Source organism: Vulpes vulpes, chromosome 12 (genome assembly GCF_048418805.1).
Source record: "Vulpes vulpes isolate BD-2025 chromosome 12, VulVul3, whole genome shotgun sequence".
In the NCBI taxonomy this organism is placed as follows: domain Eukaryota; kingdom Metazoa; phylum Chordata; class Mammalia; order Carnivora; family Canidae; genus Vulpes; species Vulpes vulpes.
This window is the reverse complement of record NC_132791.1, coordinates 149,941,605-149,966,782: the sequence shown is the minus strand read 5'-3', so window position 1 is coordinate 149,966,782 and position 25,178 is coordinate 149,941,605. Positions and strand designations below refer to the sequence as shown.

The following is a 25,178-nucleotide window of genomic DNA, read 5'->3' as shown; positions in this document are numbered from 1 at the left end:
TTTCTCTCTGTCTCTGTCTCTCTCTCTCATCTTTCTCTACTTTAAGTGCATGAAGAATGGCCAATCAGTATAATTCAAGTCAAACCAAGTCATGGAATCTTTATTAAGCGCTGACTGAGTGCAGTATGGAGTACGTACAGAGATGACCCCATCAAGTCCCTGTCTTCGAGGACAAATCATATTTCTTCAGTTGTCAGTCACTATCCGTATGATGAGAACTGTTGTTTCTGGCCCATCTCTGTCACAGGGTTGCCACAATCAAATGAGGTAATGAACTTGAACTTCCCTTCCAAGTGCCAGAATCCCTTTTAAAAGTTAATGTTCTCTAATCATGTGAAGTATCATTAGGATTATATTCAGCAAATGGTAGTTGAAAGCAGGCAGGTTTAAATCCCTTAGAAGGAAAAGAAGAGTTGTTCAGTTTGGCTGGAGAATAGAGGACACTTCCCCCAAAAGGCAGCCATGGAACTAGGTTTCAGCTGGAACCCAGATGAGAAACAGTCACCAACTTGAAAGTGAGACTTGATATTCCTCAGCCTTTTAATCATTAGTATATATAAATTTAAGTGTTCTTCCTGTATCTTTCTTCCTGAGTTGAAAGGCAGCTTTGTGGTTGTCCTGTGAGCCTTCTCAGGTTCTGTGTCCCCAAAAGCGACTCATTTAAGGGTCCAGTGCACTTCATAGATTACCGAGTAGCACCATTTACTGCATTTGAGACCACAGCTGCCTCAAGCACGTACGTTTTCGTGAAGTTCCAGAAGAGGTGAAGATCATTTTTTATTGTGAAAAAGCATGAAATTGTAGGACTTTTGAGTGAAGTTTAGTACTGTGCTTGAAAACAGGAGTAAGAGACTCCTGAATTTCTCTCCTGTAGAAAAATGGTCAGAAATAGCATGCTTTCAATTATACCATGATTGTCAAACCTTACTAACAGACACCATTACGTTCGCCAAGACATCAGAAGTTCTAAACAGTTCAGTGAAAAGTTTTTAAAGTCAAACTTGATAAATAGTAAGTTTAGTTCTAGCTATCCGTTTAAAAACTTTCAGCAATAAAGTTCTTCTGGAGATAAACTTCTTCCCAAAGGCTAAGTAGTCTTCATTTTTGAAGGTCAGAATGCAGTAACATGCTGTCTGTGCTTCATGATCGTTAAGTAAAGAAATACATTTTTTAATGGCATTTGTAGAAGAATATCTTTGTAAACATCTGGTCAGCCACTAGCCTGGGACCTGTTAGACCCAGAGTTCAGTGTCACAGTGACTGGGAGCACGGTTGGATTTTGCAGGCTTCTGTTCATTCACTGTCATGTTAAATACTGCATGTTAGGTTCACTTGGGTTCCCAACTCTGCTGGTCCTAATTTGACTGCCAACCGCCATTCATCAATTGTAAGAATGGGCCAAGTTTACCAACTTAAACATGTAGCTGAGACACATAGGAGGAGGCCCATTATCAATGCCAATAAAAAGGCAGCAGGCTGGTAACAAAAGTACATTGATCACAGACGCTGCTGCACTAGCATATATTAAGGACAATGATTAAATCTCCCACCGTCTCCCGTTTTAATAGGAATAGTCACTGTTACAGAACACTGCCATAGGATCAATGTCTTGGCTTTTCTTCTGCATTTATGGAGCAGTGGGAAAGCATCATTCTGTGGCAACGTTCTCTTCCATTATCCCTTTAATATTGGCACCTGCTCATTAGAGACTGGTACACCAGGGAGCACGGGTATGATAGCAAGGGGGCTGTTCTTTAGTGACCCTCCTCTATCAGAGAAATTTTATCCAAACAAGGTTTTATGACAGGAAAGCTATATTCCACAATGAGCACTCTAACCATCTTTCCCACAAATGTCCTTACTTTATTTATCAAAGCTGGGTTTTTTTTTTTAAGGCCAAATTAAGGCCTAAAATAACCTATTTTAATTGGAGTCCAAAAGGTTACCTATAAAAAGAAAAATAACTCTTCTCACATAACTATACCATATAAGAGAAAACATGGGCAAAAAATATACTGTTCTGTTCTTGAAGCCTCCTATATAGTACCTGGCACAGGGTATCCATTCGATCAATATATGTTGAATAAATAAATGAATAATAAGATGGAGACCACACATGTCTGATCTCACCCTGCGAGTAGGGCGAAGCGCTCAGGAAGCAGAGCGCTGCATACATTTGTTGTGTGAATGAGTGCGGCTCCTCTTGCATCAGAACCCAGATGCACAGTCTCGTGAATACAGAAGCTCCCAGGAAAACAGATGCTGCATCTCAGCTGGGCTCGTCTGAGTAAATGAATTATCCAAATCTCCAAATTTTTAATTTCATGTTTGAAACTGAGGCTGTGTAAATATTCCAGAAAGAAGGAAGGAAGAGATGTAGCGTCTACCTTGGATCTGGATGTGCAGTCTTCTGCCCTGCCTCATTCCCGTTTCCATTTTCAGCACAACCCTGGTGGCCTCGGTTAGCAAAGTGCTGGCTCATCCTGTGGCCCTATTTAGCATGTTGGAAGGAGGAACTGCAAGGCACATTTCATTCCAGCCACAGCAATCTTCACAGGCTCACTGAGGAGGGAGGAAATAAGAGTGAAATAGAACATATTTCTGAAGAGAAAAAAGTGCAAATTAAGAATCAAAACTCTACGATTCTTGCATTTTGCCACAAACCCAACCTGCCTGGGGGTTCCAGCAAACTACTTCTCTGATTTTTCATTTCCTTATATGTGAACACTGGGGACAATAATAGCAGCCCAGCCTGTATGATTTATAGCTTTGAAATGATCAAATAGATGTTAATAAAAGTAGGAGCTACCATTTATTAAGCACCAGCTGTGTGCAAGGTACTGTGCATGGCACCAGACATAGAGTACTTTTAGCATATGTAAAGTATAATTCATGAACCATAAAGCTTTATATGAATACTATTTATCTTTTTGTTTTAGTGAATACTTTGAAAACGCTGAAGTGCTATGAGTTTAAGGTACAAGCATACCTCATTTTATTGTGCTTTGCTTTATTGCATTTTTTTTAGATACTTTGTCTTTAACAAAGGTTTGTTGCAACTCTGCATTGAGCAAGTTTCTCGGCATCATTTTTCCACCAGGCTTTGCTCACTTCTTGTCTGTGTCATATTTTGGTAATTTTTGCAACATTGAAAGCTTTTTCATCATTGGATTGGATATGGTGATCTGTGATCAGTGGCAGGAAGCTTAGATGGTGATTAGCATAGTAATATTTTTAAATTAAGGCATATACATTATTTTTAGACATAATTTTTTAGACAATGCACTATAGTACTCTTAGTGGACTATAGTCTAGTGTAAACATAACTTTTATATGCATTGGGGAGCCAAAAAATTCATTTGCCTTGCTTTTTTTGCAATATTTGCTGTATCATGGTGGTCTGGAACCAAACCTGCATCATGTCTGAGGTATGCCTGTACATGAAATTAAATGGAAAATATATTGTATGTGTCTGTGTCTACTGTATGCCAAGCACTGTGCTGCTGATAGAGGGAAAGATGAATAAGTAAACCAAGACGGACCTTGCCCTCAAAGTGTTTACAACCAGCAAAGGAAGGAGGGCTAAGTGCTTAACCAAGTACCCAGTGGCTGCAATACAGGTATGAGTATGCTAAGATTCATGCAGGTTAGGAGTTTCTTCATTGGCTTGGACCACAGTCCTCCACTGTAACTGCTTGAAAAGACTAGTGCATCAACCATTCCATTATTAAAGGAGTATCAATAAATACTAGTCCTGGGACGCCGGGGTGGCTCAGCGGTTTAGCGCCTGCCTTCAGCTCAGGGCGTGATCCTGGAGTCCCGGGATCGAGTCCCACATTGGGCTCCCTGCATGGAGCCTGCTTCTCTCTCTGCCTGGGTCTCTGTCTCTCTCTGTGTCTCTCATGAATAAATAAACAAAATCTTAAAAAAAAAAAAAAAAAGACTAGTCCCTATTTCCTTCCCTTTGTAATACCTGCCTTTCTTTTATCTCTAAAAAGCATGTGAAAAACCAGTATACTAGAAAACTCTCAGGAAGTGTGCAAGGCAATGCCATCTGACTCCAGCAAAAGATCTTTCTGTATCCATGGACTCAAATCTGCCTTCCTGACACAGAGTTTTCTGATTTGTGAGTAATGAAATTGGGTAGAATCTAAGCAAATGCTTACTTAGAGGAAACACAGTTATTCTGAATTGACACTAAATTCACTGAAGGGAAAAATAACCAGAAAGTATAGTTGGAAGAGAAGAAACAAAAGGGATAGGTAGATAGGCAGGCAGATCAGACTTACTTAAGAGTTTGCTATACTGGTTTTCCTGCATCTCATAAATGTTATTGTATCTAGCATTATTAAATATTTGTAGAACTCCAACAGAAGGTAGTTTTTTTAACCTCTAATATAAAGAAAAAAAATCTTTAGTGTTCTTGCTTCCTTTGTTCTATGAAACACAATGTAGGTGTTTCATAGACTCAGATAATACCACAATTTAATTAACAATGAAAGATAAATTGACCTATGTTCTATCATTGGAATGCTGATGAAATTTTAAGAGTTTGTAAGTAACAATTAATGTTTATTGAGCACTTACTATGGGCCAGACATTGTTCTAAGAGAGGGAGAGAAAGAGATTTAATTTGTAAAAAAAATTATACAGGTAAATCATAAATCTGTTGTCTGACTTCCTTCTCTCTCTCCTACATTTTTCTATTTTTCCCACATATTGGTTATTCTGGTTAAATGCTAAACGATCAAATACAACACCATTGGTCTATATAAGCATAAAGTTTACTCTTTTTTTGGCCATCAATGTCTTCAATAAAGTAGATTTTTAATGCTCCAGAATAGGGGCTTTTTATATGGGGAGTATGAGAGAAAGGAAGAAAGAAGCCTTCCTGCCCATGCAGACCTCAAGAGTCAGTAGCTTTGCTGCCGTGCTGTGTGGCACCTTCTGATGCGGTTGTGCACACATCCCAATCACTTTCCTGCTTGGCAGAGGATTACAATAATGCCTATTTATCCAACTCTATCCATCCAAGGATTTCAAATACATCATAAACTCATCAATTAATCAAAGATGTGGCACCCATTTCGAGATGATGGGTGAATTACATCCTACAGGATTACGAGAAATGCTCACATTGGCATAGTAAATCAGGGGCTGTTTCCTGATAGATTCCTGAACAATAGAAGTCCTAACACGGAGAGGGTTCTCTCCAGCACTGAGTCACAAAGTGTGTCTCTCAAATAGGGGAAAACGTCAGGAATTAAAAAGCCACTTTATGTCATAGCATCACTTAACCTTACAAAGAATTAAACTCTGATAAAAAAAAATTAAAAAGCTGGATCTGTTGAAATACAGTTGACTGGCTTGCCTCCCCAGGGTAAAGTAATACTGACCTCATGATTGAAAACCCCTCTGAAACTGCTGGATTTAAAATACTGGCCTCCTCCAGCTCTTGGTACTCTGGTCTGTTTGGAGTGAGGAGCTTTGTGTTGTGATCCAGTGCCGTGAGCCCACTGTGGAGGATGGGCTTTCCAGACAGCTGTGAATGTTCAGTACTCATCCAGAGGCTACCCCAGCTATTCTGGGGTTTTAATGTGGTCCACACTGCATTTATTGCCCTTCATTTTGAAGAAATGTGCCAATCTTTAGGGATTGTCTGTAATGACAGGTTGTTGAAGTTTTCATTGGCATTGTTGGAAATGCACTCAAGTCATTAGAAATTCAAGGAACGACAGCCCAATATCCATTTCTAATCTGAAGTGTCCTCTGTAATACCAGATTACTCTGCCTTTTTAGGTAATCCCAACCCAGAAATCACTTCACGGTGATTCGCTTCCAAGATTACTGAATTCTAAGATATCACGATTACTTAATGACTCCATGCCAGTCCGAATTTGCCATCTGCCTTTCAGCCATTTCATGAACCCAACTGAAGTGAGGGTTTACCAAAATGGCTGTGCACCATCTCTTATGTTTTAACACTCTTTAGGGACTGATTTAAGCGGCTCTTCATGTTCTTATGTCAAAATACATATGTAAGGATTAAAAGTAGTATGGGTTGCATAAGAGTGCTTTTCAGGGCCAGTTATTCTTTGATATTTATCACTTCATAGTGGTGACACCTGCTTCTAATTTTAAGAGTTCTCTTTTTCAGTGGGTGATTTTTTTTTTCTTTTCAGAAAAGAAATCTTATCCTCAAAAGACTTAACTGGTGATTTTTCTCCTTTTGATGTGCTTGATATTTTTATGAGTTTGTCCATCAGCATTGAAGCCTTAACATGCCTTTAGTTTAAAAAAAAAAAATCCTTATAACACATCATCATTATATTAGGTTACCTCAATTTATGTCCTAGCCACACATTTGGAGACTTTTCCAGAGATATAATTTGTTATAAATGTCATTATTTGCCACTTGGACTACGTGATAATTGTCTGAATTTGACTAAAGCCATAGGAATAAACTCTGCCTTGTGGGAGCAGTTCAGCAACTTACATTCAGTATGTGTATTTGGTTGTTGTTTTTTTTTTTTTTTTTACAACCAGGGACACGATTGATGACAACTGTCATTTGAGATTGGTGAGTGGAAGGAAAAAAAAGAGAGGACCCGAGTTTTGTCTATTTAGACACATATGAAAATAATCCTTTGGTTTGAGGGTAGCCAGCCCACTTGTAGAACCCAATGTGGTTTGCTTTTCAGATTTTATCTTGTGTAAGGACCTTTTCCTAATAGATGCTGGATGAAGTTAATTATATGAGTAGAAGAAGCTGCAAAAGATGGTATATTGCTAGCAACCCATTCTGATTGGCCCATGGGGAGTTGTCTGTATAAAATTGGATCCTTGTGTTGGGTTCCAAAAAAAAAAGGTGTGAATATGAAGGAGAAGTGCTAAATCATGACTCCAGAGAAAATGTCGGCCACGAGCAGTTTTTAGTTTAAGTGAAAACCAAACTTTAGGATTTGGACAAATAAGACAAGGAGAAAAAAGCGTGAATCATTAACTCCCAACATAAAAAAGCATGACAGTGATCAAGTTTCCACCAACCCTAAGTAAGAGACTCAGTGAAGACTGAGTGAATGGAACTAACTTGTTGACTTAATTGATATGAAAAACTTTGCCAAGTATTTACCCTTAGTGTCATATAAGTAATTTTTAATAAAATATTTCCAAGATACGAAGACAGTTAAGAAAACAGCATGGTTTTTAATCATTGCACTCATAAGTAAATGGATCTATCATTACGTTGTCACAAAGAATGACAGTGAGCAGAAACATGCTGCTAATCCCTCTCAGATAAGTATTCAATGTAATTAGACAGACAACGTCTCTTGGGTTGAGTGTAGCATTAATCAGGAGAAGTGCAACTTTACACAGAGTTTTTTTTTCTGATATGTCATTGTTAAAAAAAGAAACGACTTTGTCAGATATTGCTTCAGAAGATTTATGCGGCTGTGCACAGTTATTTCCCTTTGTAATCTTTATTTTGTGTTTTAATGGTGTTTAGTAACAGTGTAGTCCTTTTGCATCCACAGAGCTGCCTTTGAGGTTAGTGGTTCCTTTTGTCTTGCATAATGAACATAACATAAAGTGTTCTGAAGCTTTCAAATGACCTGTTGGCTCATCTATTGAAAGTGAAGGCTGAACTCTTTATTTTTTTAAGTATTTTATTTATTTATTCATGAGAGACACAGAGAGAGGCAGAGACACAGGCAGAGGGAGAAGCAGGCTCCCTATGGAGAGCCTGATGCGGGACTCCATCCTAGGACCCTGGGATCATGACCTGAGCCCAAAGCAGACGCTCAACCACTGAGCCACCCAGGTGCCCCAAGGCAGAACTCTTGAAGAGAGAGGTTTTCCTTTTATAAAGAAAGGGCTGGGAGTTTTCTGCATTAAATAATAACTCAAGAGAGAACCTCTTTTTGTGAAAAATTTCATGTTAAGATGATGGAATGTGTTGCCCCCTTGCAGCATCCATAGGCACTGCCTTTAAACACACACACACACACACACACACACACACGCACACACACACACCAAAACCCATTTCCTTTTGCTGTGTAGCGTCCAGCTTGAACTATGAACCACTGCATAGTTATAAAGTCGTATCATTTCTGCTCCTTGCACGGCTCTATCTTCCCACTTTCTCGGTGACTCTCAAAGGCCTTTGATGGCAAAGAATAGGGTTATCGAAGGATGGTGGGCAGATTTCACTAAGTAACAGGTGGAGGTCAAAGTAGTTTATTTGTGAGGATGAACACAGTACAGAGATGAAAAATCAAATGCTTGCCATAATAAGGTTTAGCAAGAAAATGCTGACTACACTAAGCTCAGATTCTAGCTGACAGAACCTTTTCTAGTGTTCATTACTTGATTTCACAGTTCAAGCAATTTGAAGAGGCCTAAAATTCTATTTCTTTTTTCCCCTATGAAATGTTCCAATCAGTTTCAAATTTTACCTTAAGTAAAGTGATGGGCATTGTGCTTGTGTCCAAGGAGTACTGGGATTAATAGTACAGGCATAGCCCAAACATGGAAGTGCAGGCATACCCCAAACATGGAAGCTCACAGACAACATCTTTAAAATTAAATTTTATCAGTAAGATCCTTAAACACCAAGCTTTCAATCATGTTCTGACAGAAATGAGCATATTTTAATAAACACTTAACTTCACATCATTGAAACTAGTATTCTAGGTAGAGAAAAGTATCTATAAAGGTGTTCACTAGGCTTGAGCACCGATTATCCCCAGCCTGTTGGGAAGTTGGGAGGAGAGGGCTATTGGTTCCCCCCACCTATATATAATTTTGTATTTGTATAGTGTATATGTTTTACTCTGTGTCTTGCAAAAGAGCTATACATATAAAAGTAAGGTTTGCCTGCTGTATAACAATAGGACCAGAAGTAAAAAATTATTTGGTGGCATATAGATCATAGAACTTCCTGCAGTGGTGCAAATGTTCTCTTTACTGTCCAGCATTTTAACAACTAGCCAAATATGGCTTTTGAGCACTTGAAATGTGGCTATGCTGAGCAACTGAATTTTTAAATTCATTTAATTTTAATTAATTTAAATTTAAGTAGCCACATGTGGCTAGTAGCTACCATATTGGATAGGGCAGATATGAACCAAACATATGTATGATTGAGTTTTTTACTTTTCAGCTGGGTATCTAGGCACGATGAATAAAACATTATGCTATACTATACTGTATTTATTTTTTATGCAAAGGAAATTATTTGGTTTTCTCAGTAATTTCTTGTTTATTCTTAGTCCTCTGTGAATGCGTGTGAGTGCTATGTTGAGCCAAAATCAATCCTCCCCTGAACACATGGAAGGATGGGATAGTTAGAAAGAGGATGGGATGGGTAGGGAATCTCGAACTTGTTAAGTGGTAGGAGCATGAAATATAATGTTTTAAACTTTGGTCCTGACAGTGAAGTGTCTGTATGTACCTTCAAAGGAGAGAAAATCCCCTAAAAAATCAGGAAACTTTAACATTGGCCCAAGAACCAGATCTTTGTATGACATTTTCCTCATGTCTATTCTTTATTCTCTTGGGTTGTAAATTTTCACTCACAAATGAACGTTTGGAATACATTAGAGAACTCATCATTTCTTTTCTCCTGAATAATCCATATAATTTTTACTCCATTCTCCCATTTTTAAAAATTAAAGAAATTGCTTGTATGCAAGCCTCTTAAATTACCTGAACTTCTTTATGATGTGCTAATTCTTTTGGGGGCCCTTTCAGCTCATCTTAAATGGGTGCATATAGAATAAGAAGGATAAACCTCAGAAGCTATATTAACTTCCATTTTATTCTCCCCATCATAAAAATGATTTTAAGACATTTCTATTCACTGAAAAAGGTTAAAAGTCAAAATAGTCTGAATGTTTTACTTTTTTTTTTATTGTTGAGCATGTTAACCATAATAAATTACGTTGGAATGAACCATAATGGATTTTATCATTAGGACACAAATCTAAGATGAGTGCAGGATCTTGAACTACCTCCTCATATCACACAGCATGTGTTACTACCCAGAGGAATGGAATGGCCCTTTAACTGTGGGATTAATCTGTGCAATCAGATCCTTTATTTAGCATCATGGTTGGTGATTCTTTCATCACAAGGTGCAGAGGAGACGGTCCTGGGAAGGTCCCCTTCTTGCCAGCTGCCAGAGAGTGCTGCATTCTCTCTATTGGGAGGAGATGAGTCCAAGCATAAATTTGCTGGTGGTAGATGACTTGCAAAATATGGTATGGGTACGTCAATCAACTTTGATCCTGAGCTTGAGAAATGGGGCTGAAATGTATGTTGATACTGTTAGTGTGACAGATATGACTGGGGCGCCCATTGCCTACACTTAGACTTGGAGATGTAAGGGAATCTGAAGAACAGCCATAGTAGTGGTTAGCACACCATTTAGGCTATAGACACATATTTGAGTATCATTAATGTGCTCGGTTTTAAACCAGCTTGTGATTAGTCTGTATGAGTAAGATAGATAAATAATCGGAACTTTTTTCAGGAAGAGGTATCTTGGCAGAGCAGCACCCTGGAAGTGAGAAGAGCTCTGGTTCAAGACCAGCTCCTCCAAGTAGTTGATTGTGTAGCCCTTCGCCTTCCTCAGGACTTCCCTTCCTCCGTTATCCTCTGAGTCTTTGCTTTCTGCCCATCTGTCAAGCAAGCGTGCTTTACTGCCTCCCGTCTTCGGGAAGCTCTGCCTGCTGACCCCCCAACTCCATACTTACTACCCTATTATCTGCTTCCCTCTACAGACTCATTCTAGGAAGAGTTGACTCTGCCCATTTTCCCTTCTTCATTCCTGATTTTGTAAACCACTCTGACCTATCTTCCATGTACCTTCCTCTCCTGGAGGTCATTTTTTCTCATTATACATGACCTCTCAATAGCGTTCGACTCACTCCATCACAGCCTTCTCCTTGAAATACTTAGAGTTTGTAACACTGTGATTTCCTATGAGTTCGGTGACTCAGCTAAGTTGCCTATTTTGACACTGACTTTAGTAGCTCAGGGGCCTCTCTTGATGGCAAGACTTACTGAATCCTAGATAACTGTGTGTGTTAGACTTTACCTCTGGTTGAGGTATTCCTGCACTATAACATACACAAGGCTTACAAAATACCAGTGGGTCCTAAAAAGAAGACTTTTGATCCTCATGTTTGCAGGAGGCTTTATAGAGGAGGTAACTTGTTGAACAGGCAAGAAGCCTCTTGTATATATTAAATGTATGTATTTACTATTTTACAATTTTAACATTTTTGGGTCATTATGTTCTTCTAAGTCTATGCAATATTTATGTCTTGGAGGTTCCATCTTAGAATGACTGCTAATAAATGCAATATAGTTAATAAAAGTCCTAACTAATCCCTACTAATTAATGCCAAGAAAAACCTTTGGTATATAAGACAAGATAATTCCTAGTATACTTCGGAGTTGTTTTTATTTTTTGCATGTTTTTATTTTTTTGGATAACCAAATTAGAAACTTCAACTATAAATATACTTTATTGACTTAAATAGGACACAATTTTTATAATATACAAGGGAAACTATATGAGGCAGTGTGGTGTATTATAAAACATACAAGCTTTAGAACCAGAGATCTGGGTCTAAAATACCATTTAATCGCTTGCTATGATCATCAGCAAGTTGCTTGACATCTCTTGGTGTCAAGTTTCTGCAATATTAAGTTATAAATAGGCAGAATTTTAATAGCTACCTATTGGGAAATGAAAATGTAAGCTTTTGAGATATTTGTAAGTACATGGCACATAGTAGGTACTCCATAATTGGTAGATTTTATTCTTTTCGGTCTGTGTTTTAGAAATGATCAATATACAGAGATTTGATGACCATATCTTTAGCTGCCTCCTAGCTCTCTTGAGGCCACTGGATGGATGAAGGCTTCCAGCAGCCTTTAGTTTTGGTATAATAGTTGTTCTGCTTAAAGCAGTAGTACCGATAGGTCATTGGGAATTAGATGAGGGCAATGATCTGGAGAATATATAAAGTCAAACTTGCAGCATTTTGTAGTCCTCTCTAACCTGCTTATATATTGGATTTTAGAACAAAAGTGCAGAGTTTGCTTGTTTCCAGATTTTTTTCCCAAACAGATTGTGACTATAAATGCACATTACTGAATACTTTCTGTTCTTGACTTTGATACTTTGAAGAAAGAAGTATATACTAGTTAACTCTGACAACTTGAATTTCAACAACCCAAACTCCTCCAATAGACAAAATAGTATTTACCATTGATAATTTTCATAGGATAATGAATTTAATAACTCCTTGGACAAAGTAAGCACTCACACTGGCTTGTCATGGTTTTCCTTTGTAACAGTCTAGCATGGTGTTCCATTGTTTCTGGAATATTTACAGTTTATTGTGATCTCTCCCTCCAACCCCCTTCCCATTAATACTGTACCTCCTTTGACTCCTAAAAATCCATTTTAAGTAGCTTCCTTAAGCAAAGAACAGCGTTGTACTTTCTTCTCATTCCTGTAGGACTTGTTTCGTAACTATCCCTGTAAAGTTCTTGGTCAAAATGTTTGGTAAATCTCACAGTTGAGGAGACAGACAGAGTTGAAATTAATTGTTTTCCCCCCTTTCTTCTTTTTACTTTCTGCAATATCAGGTTGTAGAAAAACTTACCAGAAACAAACCTTGATTTGTTATAGGAGAGTCCAATAATTACTTTTGAGTTTTCTTCATATCATTTGATCTGATTTTGTTATCATATTTCTTAAAAGAATCAGAGTGAAATAAAAATTTTCTGAATTTATTTGGAAATAAAATTTATGCCATTGAAATAACCACTTAACTCGCCTCTTTTGCACAAAGTAATACTGTTTTCTCTGGGTGAGTTTAGCTAGTGGAAAACCTTACTACCAAACATGAATTTGCTAAAAATTATGGAAACCTCTGGAATTCTAGAGAGTTATTAGTGTCCAGTAAGCGTCTTTAACGCACACATTTCTAGCATGGACAGTATGATTGAAAGTCTCATATTTTAGTAACATGTAAGTAAGATGTTGAGTAACATCTTAGTTTGTTATTGCTGTATAACAAATTACCACAAAAATAGCTTAAAACAAAACACATTTATTACCCCATTATCTTATTACATTATCACTAGTTTCCATGGTCAAGAGTCTAGGCACAGTTTAGGTGGTCCCTCATCTCAGAGTCTCACAAGGCTGCAATCAGCATTTCATCCAGGCTGCATTCCTTTCTGGAGCTCTGAGTTCTCTTGCACACTCTCATGATTATTGACAGAATTGAATTCTTTATAGCTTTAAGATGAAGGTCCAGCTTTCTTAAAGCTGGCTGTCACCCAGGGGCCTTACTTAGCATCTAGAGGTCCCCACATTTCCTTGCCATTTGGCCCTCTCACAGGTGCCTTCACATCATGGCAGCTTACTTCTTCAAAGACAGCAGGACAAGCTTTCTGACTTCTAGTCCCTCTTTTAAAGGGTTGCCTGATTAGGCCAGGCCCACCCAGGATCATAACCTTTCACTTAATTCAGAGTCACCTGATTAGGAACCTTAATTACATCTGCAAAAGTCTCTTCACCTTTGCAATACAATAACCTTATCACAAGAGGAACATTCATCATATTCCCAGATGTACTATCCACATTCAGCTGAAGGAGATTATATAAAGTATATATCTCAGGGTCCAGGAGACTTAGGGCCATCTTACAATTCTGACTACCACAGATATTAATGATGAGTGTAATGGAATATTTGTGACTACTGTCTTTGGCCTATGCTTTCAAAGTTTTCCTATTGGGCTTCTCGCTTACCACTGCCTTTAGGGATCAGAGTCACTGAATGACTAGAATTTTATGTTTGCCCCTGTCCTCTGGACACTATTTGAAATGACTCAGGTAGCTTAGGAAAATGGTAAAGTGAAGAGAAATTCAGAAAGTCTGATAGAAAACCAGTGACAAACCAAAATGCTTCTTGAAATCCATCTTCTAGGGGCACCTGGGTGGCTCAGTGGATTAAACGTCAGACTCTTGATTTCAATTCAGGTCATGGTCTAGGGTTGTAAGATCCAGCCCCAGCATGAAGCTTGCTAATATTATCTCTCTCCCCATCCCTTTCTGTGCCCCCCACCCTCCCCACACACACATGCTCTCTCTCTTTCAAAAAAAAATCTATTTTCTTTACCATCATTGGGGTTTTTTTTAAATAGCAATCAATAGGAGAAAATGTCCCATTGAAACACAGCATTCTGCTAAACTTCTTGTTTTATAAAATTCTTTATTTTTACATAGTGAAAAGAACTTTGAAGTAATATTTTGTTTGTTCTAGAAAAGGGCAAATCTTTATAAAGAAATATGATACTTCTGAAAAATACATTGAAATAAAAGTTTTGATGTATTAAGAAAAAGCTAATCAGTCGTTAATCTGGACAACCATCCCATAACAGTTGTGCGTAGCTAATTGGTAAAAGAAATTCTAACAAGAAGCTTATACTTAATCTAACGGCAGAAATCAAATTTGATTTCAAAAATAAAAGTCAAGATTAATGTTCTGTCGCTTTTAACATAAAGTAGTTTACTACCATTTTGAAATTTTATCCTGTCAAAATTAAGTATACGAAGCAAATTAACCAAAACATACATTATGCATATGAAGAAAATATTAAAGTATATAATAAGGAAATGTGCTCAATACAAGTCTTTAAAAATTGAAAACACCAAAGTAATTTTGAGATTCATGACAGCCTTAGGGTTCATCTTACTTGACTGTGATAAATTTAGAAGATTATACATAGTTTGGCTTGTTCTTCTTGTGTGCAGACAGTATTTCTTTTCTCATTAACCCTTTCAAGGAGGGTTTGAATTTTGCTGTTTTTGAATCTGTTTACCAACTTCATTCTTCATGCTCATTACTGCCTTTTACCTGTATTCCCCCTTTTAAAAGGGTAAATGTAAATGGTGGATTTAAATCATGTCAATATTCCTGCAGTGTTTAGAATGGCATGGGATGGAACTCATGAACTTTTCAAAGAAATGCTCCCTTTTCTGTGAGTCCAACCATTTGCTTTCTGTAATAAGGCTAGTTTAGATACTGCATTTCATCAGTGATTCCATTGTCTGAAAAAAATTCTGCCATCTTAAAAGTTTTGACATTTTCATTTTCTGCTCTATTTCTGTTTCATGACACATAATTCAGGCATTTGACGGAGTTTAAATCAGTGGACTGGTTGGCAGCCTCAAAATGTGTTTTGCACAGGAGACGTTTGAATGAATTGAGGGATTTGTTTACATTTTGGTAACTCCTTATTTCTTCCCTTTAATTTTTTAATTTGAAATCCCCTCTCTAATGTAATTCTGTGATTATACCTTAGGCTAGGTTACTTGCAAATGAATGTTGGTCCAAAACCTCAATCTATCCTAATGATGTTAGAATTTTGGTATGGTGTGACTTTGGTTACTGATTCAAAGAGCAAGGAAACACATAGCTAAGGTCGCTTAATGACCTGCTTTTTAATTCAAATCACATAGACATTGATCTGAAATGGATGGGATCTAGATTTGTCAAGCTGGTGTGAAATCACAAACCACTTCTCAATGTCCTTACATGGTACCATGCAAATGTGCTTACCAATTTGCAATTTGTTTTTCTTTTTTGAGGTCAGACTCTGAAGTTTTACTATGTCCATGTATCAGTTAGTAAAGCCACAGATAAAGCTGAGACTGTTACATGTAGTTTAAATATCTTTTCAGGCCACTTGCTGTGTTCTAGACTCTGCTGGATATCCTGAAAACAGAAGGGACAAAACAGACTCTATCCTTATAGAATCTGTAGTCATGCTCAAAGCTTGTGTTGTAGAACCTCATTAAGGAAATCTGTGAACATAAATAACAAGGACATTTTTAGATAGAGTCCAAGCTAAATTTTGGGACACTTCTATACCTATAAAGTGCTTGGCACAGTGCGTAGGAGTTAGTAACTCTCAATAACAGGTACACGCTAATATCATTATTATTTTCACTACATATCTTTCCAGCTCACCCAAATAATTCTTTCATCATAGACAGAATAAAACACATGTAGACATTATGTAAGTAAAGGAGATTTGGTTCTTTTGACATAAATACAGACCAGTTTTGTGCTACAAATGTAAGAGAGCCCAAATTTGTCCTGTAATGTGGAGACAAGGAGTCATTTCCTTTATTTTTATATCCAAGTTTTCATTGTTTTAATTGGCACCCTACCAAACTGATAGATGCCTCCAGTTGTATATGTCAGCGTGGTTGCTGAGAACATTACAAACTCAGTAATTACAAGAGACTATTTTCCCATTATTTTCTTCCCAAAGCATTCTCTATGCTAGAAATGTTACGCAAACCTCAAAAACTATGTTAAAAATACTATTTTTAAAAACCAACTTTTATTGTATTTTCTTAACATAAATGTATATATGTTCATCATAGAAAAAACAAGTAAGCAAAAAGAGGCAATGAATACCACCCGAATCTAACACACAGAGAACTGCCGTTACAGTTTATGTGTATTTCATTCCAGTTCTTTCTCTGTACATAGGAATATATTTTTAAGTGGCATCATAGCACAACATCTTATTTCATAATCGCTCTCCATGTCTTTACTCCTTGTCAGGTTAGTAAATTATTATCTTTCCATGTGATTATTCACTAACAGTGTTATTTGCATATTATTATTTAACCAGTTTCAATTGTTGGGCATTTAAGGATTTTTTTTACTCTTTTCCTTCTTTTTTCTTTTATTTTTTTTTATTTTTTTTTATTTTTTTTTCTTTTTTCTATTATAAATAATTCACAGGATAAGCAAGATTGAGTTGTCATTGTTAAAGGTTTTTTTTTTAATGTTAAGGTAGCTAAATTATTTAAAATGTGGACTGAGTGCCTTGGCTCTTCAGTAAAGTACCTGGCAAGCTGAACTGATTGCAGCTGAGGTCTTCACATGCCTTTGAGAGCCTCCTTTCTGAAGGGCCCCAGGAGCCACAGGCATATACTACCTGTAGGAAACACTGGGAAGTGGCCCTCTGTAATTAGACAAGATCAATAATGCCAAAGTCGACTGTGATCAGTAGAATAAGTTGAAATCAATTATAGTTGGACTTACCAGGGGACCATGTTGTCCCTGTTTGTTCCTGTGACGAATTCAAAGAAACTCAGCAAATTTTGCACTCACAGGTGGATTTCTTTTTTTAATTCTTTCAGTTTTATCTTTTAGGTTGTACAAGCTGTCGTGCCATGAATTAAAGTGTGCTTATCACTCCATCCTTCTTGCCAGGAATGCCATCTCCAACCACACTGAAGAAGTCGGAGAAGTCTGGTTTCAGCAGCCCCTCCCCTTCACAGACCTCCTCCCTGGGAACTGCATTCACACAGCACCACCGACCTGTCATCACAGGACCCAGAGGTGAGCGGCTCCACAGGCATCCTTGCTTGTGCTTAGATCATGTCCTTGTAAACAACGTAGCAAAAGGAGAGACAGGGAGGTCTCTCCCAGAGTGCTCCTAAAGGCACCCAGTGTGCCAGTTTCTCATCCTTGGGGACAGCTTTGGTGTCAAATCCTTGATCCTTATCTCAGGCCAAAAAAAAGACCACACCTCTCATTCTCAGGGGGATGCTGCAAAGAGGTGCGAGGTAATTCGAATTGAACCAAAATCAAATCTGTCCTACAAATTGTACAAGAGGAGTGCATGCATGTGTGCGTGTGTGTGTGTGTGTGTGTGGGTGTGTGTTAGGTGAATATATTTTCCTGTAGTTAGTTACCTGTTTTCAAGTAAGAGCTGTGTTTCATTCTCATCCCTGCTGATTCCCTTTCCTTAAAACCTGATTTCAATATGTGGCATTTTGCATTGAGGTTGTTTGCATCACGGTGTTGACGAGCAGTCTTCACTCACTCCTTTTGAAGTGGTAGATAGTTAGTCTGGTTTTCATTGCAGTGTTTTCATTATTTTTGTCTCGTGTGCTTTTAAGTTTATTATTAAAATGTGTCCACAAGAAATATGATTTGTATTTCACATTAAAGACAAGCTTTAAACCTCAAGAGAATGTCAGCAAATCACTTAACTTGATCTTATTGCAAGATGAAAATATTTATTAGTTTGTTTATGAAACTCCACAGTAGGAGTATGAATAATTGTAACCACGTTTACTTTCTGCCATCAGATTGTCGCTTAGGTAGGTCTGTGATCTACCAGCTGGTATTATAAAACATCCTAGAAAAAGTTATGGTCTCGTGTCTACTTTGACATATGCCTGGGGAAACTGATATTTCTTGCATTAATCTCAATGTTAGACCCACAAATCTGAATCCCTTTATGAATACTCTGTGAGCATCTCAGGGAAATAGGGCAGTTGAGAGGGCTGTCCAATGCACACGGGCAGAAATCACTCTGAAGAAAATAAGTATTCAGAGTATTTTGTGAAGTGATTACTATATCCACAATTATGAAAACCTACTTGCTCCATCTTTAAACATCTTGTGATCATTGACAGAATTTTCTCAAGATCCCTTATTATTTCACTTGTGTGGTATGCACGCGCGCGCACGTGTGTGTGTGTGTGTGTTATAATCAGAAAGGCAAAATAGATTCTTTTTTATAACTTGAAAACTTTGCATCCAAATTGGATTATACAGTCCCAGAATGAGTCTCTGTAAATGGGCTATGGTATTATTATTATTATATAATGATATTATATAATGATATTATATGATATTATTATGATATTATCCTCATAGTCAGCATTCATTAAGCATCTAAACTGTGGTGGAAAATAAAAGATACAAAGTCCTTTTAGTCAGAAGACTTTTTGGTCTCAGAAATAAGGCCTGTGACATTTCACATATTTTTATGGTCAGGTTAACATTTTAAATGCTAAATGAATATTAAAAGTAGAAATTTCGGCAGGGACTATGGAGGTTTGTTCATTCATTAAATAAGTTACTAAGTGAGTGCCTGTCGCTGGGAATTCAGTGGTTTCTGGCCACATAAAGCATACAGTCTAGGGCAGAAGAGATACAAGAAAATAAGCATTCAGAAGATGATGTGGAATGTGCTATTACTACTTTTTATCAAATAGAGAAAATTCAAAGTTTAGACAGCATTGAAGTCAAATCTTAAGAAGTTGCTTGCATGAATAGATGGCATTTCAAGCAGAAGAAAGATTTAGTGTAACAAGATAATAAGGAATGGGAAGAACAGTAGGCTGGCAATCAGGATAGCTGGTAAGCTGCCTCTTTGCCTTTCCATTTCTCTTGTGGATTTTTAATGTCCTCACCAATAAAATGGTACAGTACTATTGTTGAATGAACTTTTCCTCCCAACTTCCTGACCTTAATGTAGAAACACAATAAAACAGTATTTGTAAAGACTCTTTGAGGAGCATAAAGCAATGTACATATATTATCATTTATTCAATAAATATGAGGTGCCTTCTATGTGTCTTGCCTTAAAGCCATAGTTCTACAAATTATTATAACAATTCTAGAATTTACCCATGGAGTACCAAGATTGGGAGCTTCTTCATGCTAGGTACTTAAACACATTTGCTAAAATGACCCACCCTGGGTTGAACCAAAGTGGACCTCCTTAACCTTCAGAACAATGAGCTTTGATCTCCTGTTCATACCATGAAAAAATGTTTATGAGGAAAAGAGAAAGATGCCTAGTTTAAGAATTATGGAATACCAAAGATTCTTTGTTTTCACCAGAATTCAAGATGGTTCCCAGCATCCTCGGTTCTCCTTTCTGGAAAATCTACTCAGGTACCCATTCTTATTGCACCCTGCCCTCCCCCCCCTTAGTGGTCTGGTAAAGGGAATTAATTTAGATGAAACTCTTCAATGGCATCTTTGTGGCAAGAATCACAGAGCAGGGATCCCTGGGTGGTGCAGCAGTTTAGCGCCTGCCTTTGGCCCAGGGCGTGATCCTGGAGACCCGGGATCGAATCCCACGTCGGGCTCCCAGTGCATGGAGCCTGCTTCTCCCTCTGCCTGTGTCTCTGCCTCTCTCTCTCTCTCTCTCTCTCTCTCTCTCTGTGACTATCATTAAAAAAAAAAAAGAATCACAGAGCAGAGATGGGCTAACCTGAGACATTTTAGGACTAAGATACTTACAAAGGTTAGAATTGAGCCTCTCTCTGTCTAAAAAATATTTGCTGTAGGCACCATGATGCCCTTTATTCTTCTCTGAACCAGATGATAAGCTAACATTTGGGATGAGATCACAGGATTAGGAGTCGATGTTTTAGGAAGATGGGGCCAAAGGGAAGGAGAGACAGTCTGACTGAATGAGTCGGTGTGGAGTACATGTGATGTGTACATCAAGGAGACTTCAGCCTTGCTATTCCTTTTATTGCCATAACCCAAATCATGAGAGAATCCAGACAGACAGTTGAAGTTCAAAGGGCCTAGAAGAAGAGACAGGTGTGTCTTTTATCAGAGTCCTGGGGCACAGGGACAGGTGAAGCTGTCTACTACACCCTTGCTTAGAATCACATGGCATATCTACTCCTGCATAGTACCCAGATTGCAAGGCTTCTGCTGCCTTCTTCAGAAATTTCTTAAAATTTCCCATTGGAATATCTTGATTAGATAAACACCAGTTTGTAAGCAATAACTGTGTAATATATCTCAATGCCCAGGCCAGGGGTGATATTTTAACAGAGCTACAACCAAAACAAGGTCAGCTGGCTAAAAAAAAACAATGGCCCTGTTATTTTAATTTATTTTCCAAATTTGGAAATTTGGTGAACACTTGTTACAAAGGAAACCTCTCTTTGAAATTGCAGAGCAAATGCAAAAAAAAAAAAAAAAATAGGGTCTTAAAGGGAGGCAGCATTGCATAGTGGGTGAGCATGGATGCTTAGGGGTCAAATGAACCAACATTTGAATCCTGTCTCCACCACTTTCATCAGCTGTGTGAACCTGGTACATTGCTTTACTTCTCTGAGTCATAGGTCCTTGTCTATAAATTGAAGATCATAATCTCTACCTCAAGAGAATCATATCATCTGAGGAGCAAATGAAATCCTGTATTTGCAGTTGTTTGCACAGTGCATGAAAATAGAGTACGTACTCAAATCATGCAAACAAGTAAATCACCCATTTTCACCCAGGCTTTGAAAATTTCATGCTGTCCCTACTACTTCACCTATCAACATTTTGTCCATCCCAAGACCAGCTCAAGAATGATTTCCTACATGAAGACTCTGTAGATCCACACAGGCTGCCATCACCTCACACTCCTTAAAGGAGTGTGCTTTGCTAGTTAATGTACAGGTTCTGTCGCTCTCCTAGAATGAAACCTTTGGAAGGGAGGATCTATAACTTACACTTTTTGTTACCTTTATTGTATCTCATGCAATGGATTTTCTGCCCAAATATTGATGGATAAATAAAAACTACTCAAATTGCACATAAATGTACACAAGGAGCATTCATCCCCTCCCTGACATTGACAAGATCATATTGCTTCAGAAGAACTTAGAGTGATAAATGTATAATAGTTTATGCAGGACCTCTTTTTAAGAAACATCCAAGATGGGGAAGAATGACAGCCTTCCATCCAAAGAAAATTTTTGTAAGATTATATGAGTAAAACTTCGATATAAAAGTCATGGTTTTTCTTAGTTTCTGCTATTCGAATCACTTCTCTATGTACATCATGAAGGTAGATACATGGTTTCTTAAAATAAGTCCCCTCTCTGGTACTGGTTTTCTTTGTGGCTTTGATAAATCACTTAACCCTGTGGTCTCAGTTTAGTCATCTGTATCATGGGGACAATCCTTGGCCACCTATGTAGGTAAAATTAGGTAAAGGAGTTGAAGCATTTTAGAATAGCTTAAGGAGCAGAGAAGACATTAAGTTTCCATAAAAGCATTTGTATGTCATTATACATTATTGTAATTACTATGCACTTTTCAGCTGAAAGATTGGGCTTTCAAAAGCTTTCTTTTATCAGCACTTAAAATTTCAACCATAATAGTATTTAATCACAACAGTTTGTTTTATTCATGATAATTGAAAAAATCTTTGTTCTTCCCTTTGCTTTTTTAGGAGTTATAAGTTTGATGATTTAAAGGATCTAGCTCCTTTTATTGAAATTATTTGGAGCAATCGGTGATATTTTAGAGTGTCTGGAAAGTTCATCTTCTTGAAACATAGGTGTCTGCCTAAAATCTTTGCTATTTTAAAAAACAAGATAATGAATGATACTTAATTTAAGCATTTCATTTCATTTAATGCTTTCTACTAAGTAAAGCAACTCTGTGCTTTAGAGATTTAGAAATGGGGAGGCGCCTACACTACACACATTGCAAGGCAGAGGTTGAAAATATTTAGCAAGTAAGCACTTACTGAGCTTCCTCTAGAACCACAGAATGTGAGAATAGTGCTCTGAAAATCTGGTCTAATCCATTTCCTATATCAGCTAAAAATGTGTTTGACTGCAAGTACCAGAAAAATCTGACTAAACAGGTCATATTTTTCTTGTGAAAAGAAGTATGTGATTCAGGACTGTTAGAGCCCAAGGACTGAGATTTTTTTCTCTTAGCCTTGATTTCATGGGTTGTGTTCATCCTCATGCTGTGACCTCATGGTCACGATGTGGCCACTGCACAACTGCCCTACATCTGCATCACAAGCAGAAAGAAAGGCCGGCTCATTCTGCCACCTTTTGTAGAATGTTATGCTGTGTGGCCAGAACTGTGTTGCATGCTCACCTCTAGCTGCAAGAGAGGCTAGGAAGTCTTTTTTTTTTTTTTTTTTTTTTTTTTTAGCTGAATGCATTGCCATTCTGTATAAAATCAGGGCTTCATAAGTGGGGTGAGCAGGGGAGAAATATGCTGGTTAGCAGTTAGTAATGTATTCTACATTACTCTTGCAGATGGAGAGGTCTGGGCCAAGAACAGAAATCAAGTCTCTAATTCAGTGGCTTTTCCACCGCATCAGTAGGTTCTACCTTTTTCTCCCCACTGGGAGAAATAAACTTCATTTATATAAACAATTAATTTGTTTTCACATTTTTTATTAGTCTAAGACATAACATAGTCATTTAGATCTTTTGATAAGCATGACATAGTCCATGATTTTTTTAATAACAGCCATAAACAAATAACTTGACCTTTTTTTATTAGCTCTTGAATCCTTGCTACCGGTAATGCAGGGTTCCCACTAGATGCAAGTCACTTCAAAACACAATTTTGGGGGTCAGTGTGACTTTTTTCAGCATTGAAATTGATTCGCACACTCCCCTCTCTGGGGACCCATTAATTTTTTCCACAAATATTTATCAACCACAACAGCATGTACAAGGTGCTCTACTAGTTGTCGAATAAGGTGAACAAGACAAGCCTGGGCCCTGGCCTCAGAGTGCTTACCTCGTGGTGGGTAACAGGACAAGGAAGCCAGCAAGTGTATTACTGTGATAGGGGAACCACAGGGTGTTGTTGGGGACAAGAGCATCCTAATAGAGAACTGCTGTGACATTTGGCAATGGGAGAATCCAAGCAAGCATAAGACTTAACCCCTATTCTCCTGCGGAGTGCCTTTTAACTGTAAGTATGCAAAACAAAGCAACACCGACAAGTCGTTCTTTTGGATAAAAAAAAAAAAAACTGAGGAATTAAAGACATGCACAATGTGAGCATGAACCTCAACCACCCACTTGTTTCTGAGTCCAAAAACATACATGATGGGAATTGAGAAGTAAAATCGCCCTGGTACTGAAAATATACATAAGATACGCTAAAACAATAGCCATATAAACCAAAGATTTATTGTGCAGCTTTCAGAGTCATGCCAGTTTCTGTTTGGAGAGGTAGTCAGAAGTTTATAAGCTCTATAAACCTCTCTAAGTCCATGATCCTCATGATTCAGGGCGGGGATCCTGCTCTTAGTGATGAAACATCTAAGGGTCTGCAGTTAACAGTATCTCCCAGTTTGGCCAAGAAAAACATACTGCAGAGAATTATGAGAATTAAGATCACCTTCCAGGAAGTGGAGGTCACCAGGAAAGATTGGAGGAGTGCAGATTCATAGAAAATAATAGAGGAGGAAAGAAAGAGAGGTAAAATATGAAGGCAGCAGTTGTCGTCTAGTGATAGAGCAGGAACCATGGCTTTATTCATCCTGCCTGTGTCCCTCCACTTTGTACCTGGTATAAGGAAAGCACTCAACAAATATTTGTTGAATGAACGAATGACTACATGGATTTGATTGAAGACACACTGAAGGTTTGGGAATAACAGGGAGTTATTTCCATCCCCCATGTGTAATGATAATGTAATATTCAAGTGCATGTATTTGGTAGCATTTAGGGAGCTGCACTGCATGGTGAATAAGTCCTCAGTACATATTCACTTTGTCTTAATGAAGAGCTTCTACCTTGACAGGCAGTAAGAGAAATACTGAACTCAAGGTGATTTGATCCCCTTTATTACAAAATTTTTGTTGTTGAAATTAAGGGCTCACCAGGAGAAATACTCCCTTTATCGCCACCATAACCGTGGTACCTCTCCCTTGGCACAGGCCCCCTCTACCTCAGTGATAGGAGTGTTCAGCTTCCTTGCATCATATGTGCAAACTTCTTTGCCTCTTAGGAAAGCTTTTAACTTAGTTGTAGAACCTCCCCATGCCTTTCAAAAGAGCTGAATCTAATTTGTTTCTCCTGGTTTAGTGCAATTGAATCATCTCAGGAAAATGAGAAGCAATTAAATACCTGTTGCTAACAAGGTGCTGAAATAATCTGCCAACAGACACAAGGTGTTTATTTATTATTGGAGTATGTCATTTGAGAAAACATTACGTTGTCATTCTACAATAAGAATTGCCAGAATCGATTTTCAGATGGAGGCATCACAGACCTAACAAGTACCACTTTGAGGAGTATTAAAAGACAAGTTAAGAGGGCCTGTGAACATTGGTCAAGGTTAGCTCAAGTGCCAGTGTCCAGCCCAGTGGGAAACCCTGTCGATGGGATTTGAAGGATCTGGATGGTGAAGAGGAAAGGCAGCTTTTTAGCAAAGGCCCTTTAAGCCTCAGTTCAGGAAATTATTAAATTCATTAGCCAGATACTTACCACCAGCTATTACTGCCCAGCCAAAGGAAAAAACAGTGCCAGCAAATGTTTT

General features: G+C 37.9%; 1 protein-coding gene across 12 annotated transcripts in view; it reads left to right on the top strand.

Annotated features, from left to right (window-relative positions):
* The window catches only part of NFIA (nuclear factor I A), a 576,588-nt gene that overhangs the window by 478,419 nt on the left and 72,991 nt on the right, over nt 1–25,178 (top strand). For all 12 annotated transcript variants that reach the window (XM_072730767.1, XM_072730768.1, XM_072730766.1 and 9 more), the window contains one exon: nt 17,328–17,456. In XM_072730767.1, coding sequence (XP_072586868.1) covers nt 17,328–17,456 — 129 coding nt within the window. The remainder of the gene's footprint in view (nt 1–17,327; nt 17,457–25,178) is intronic.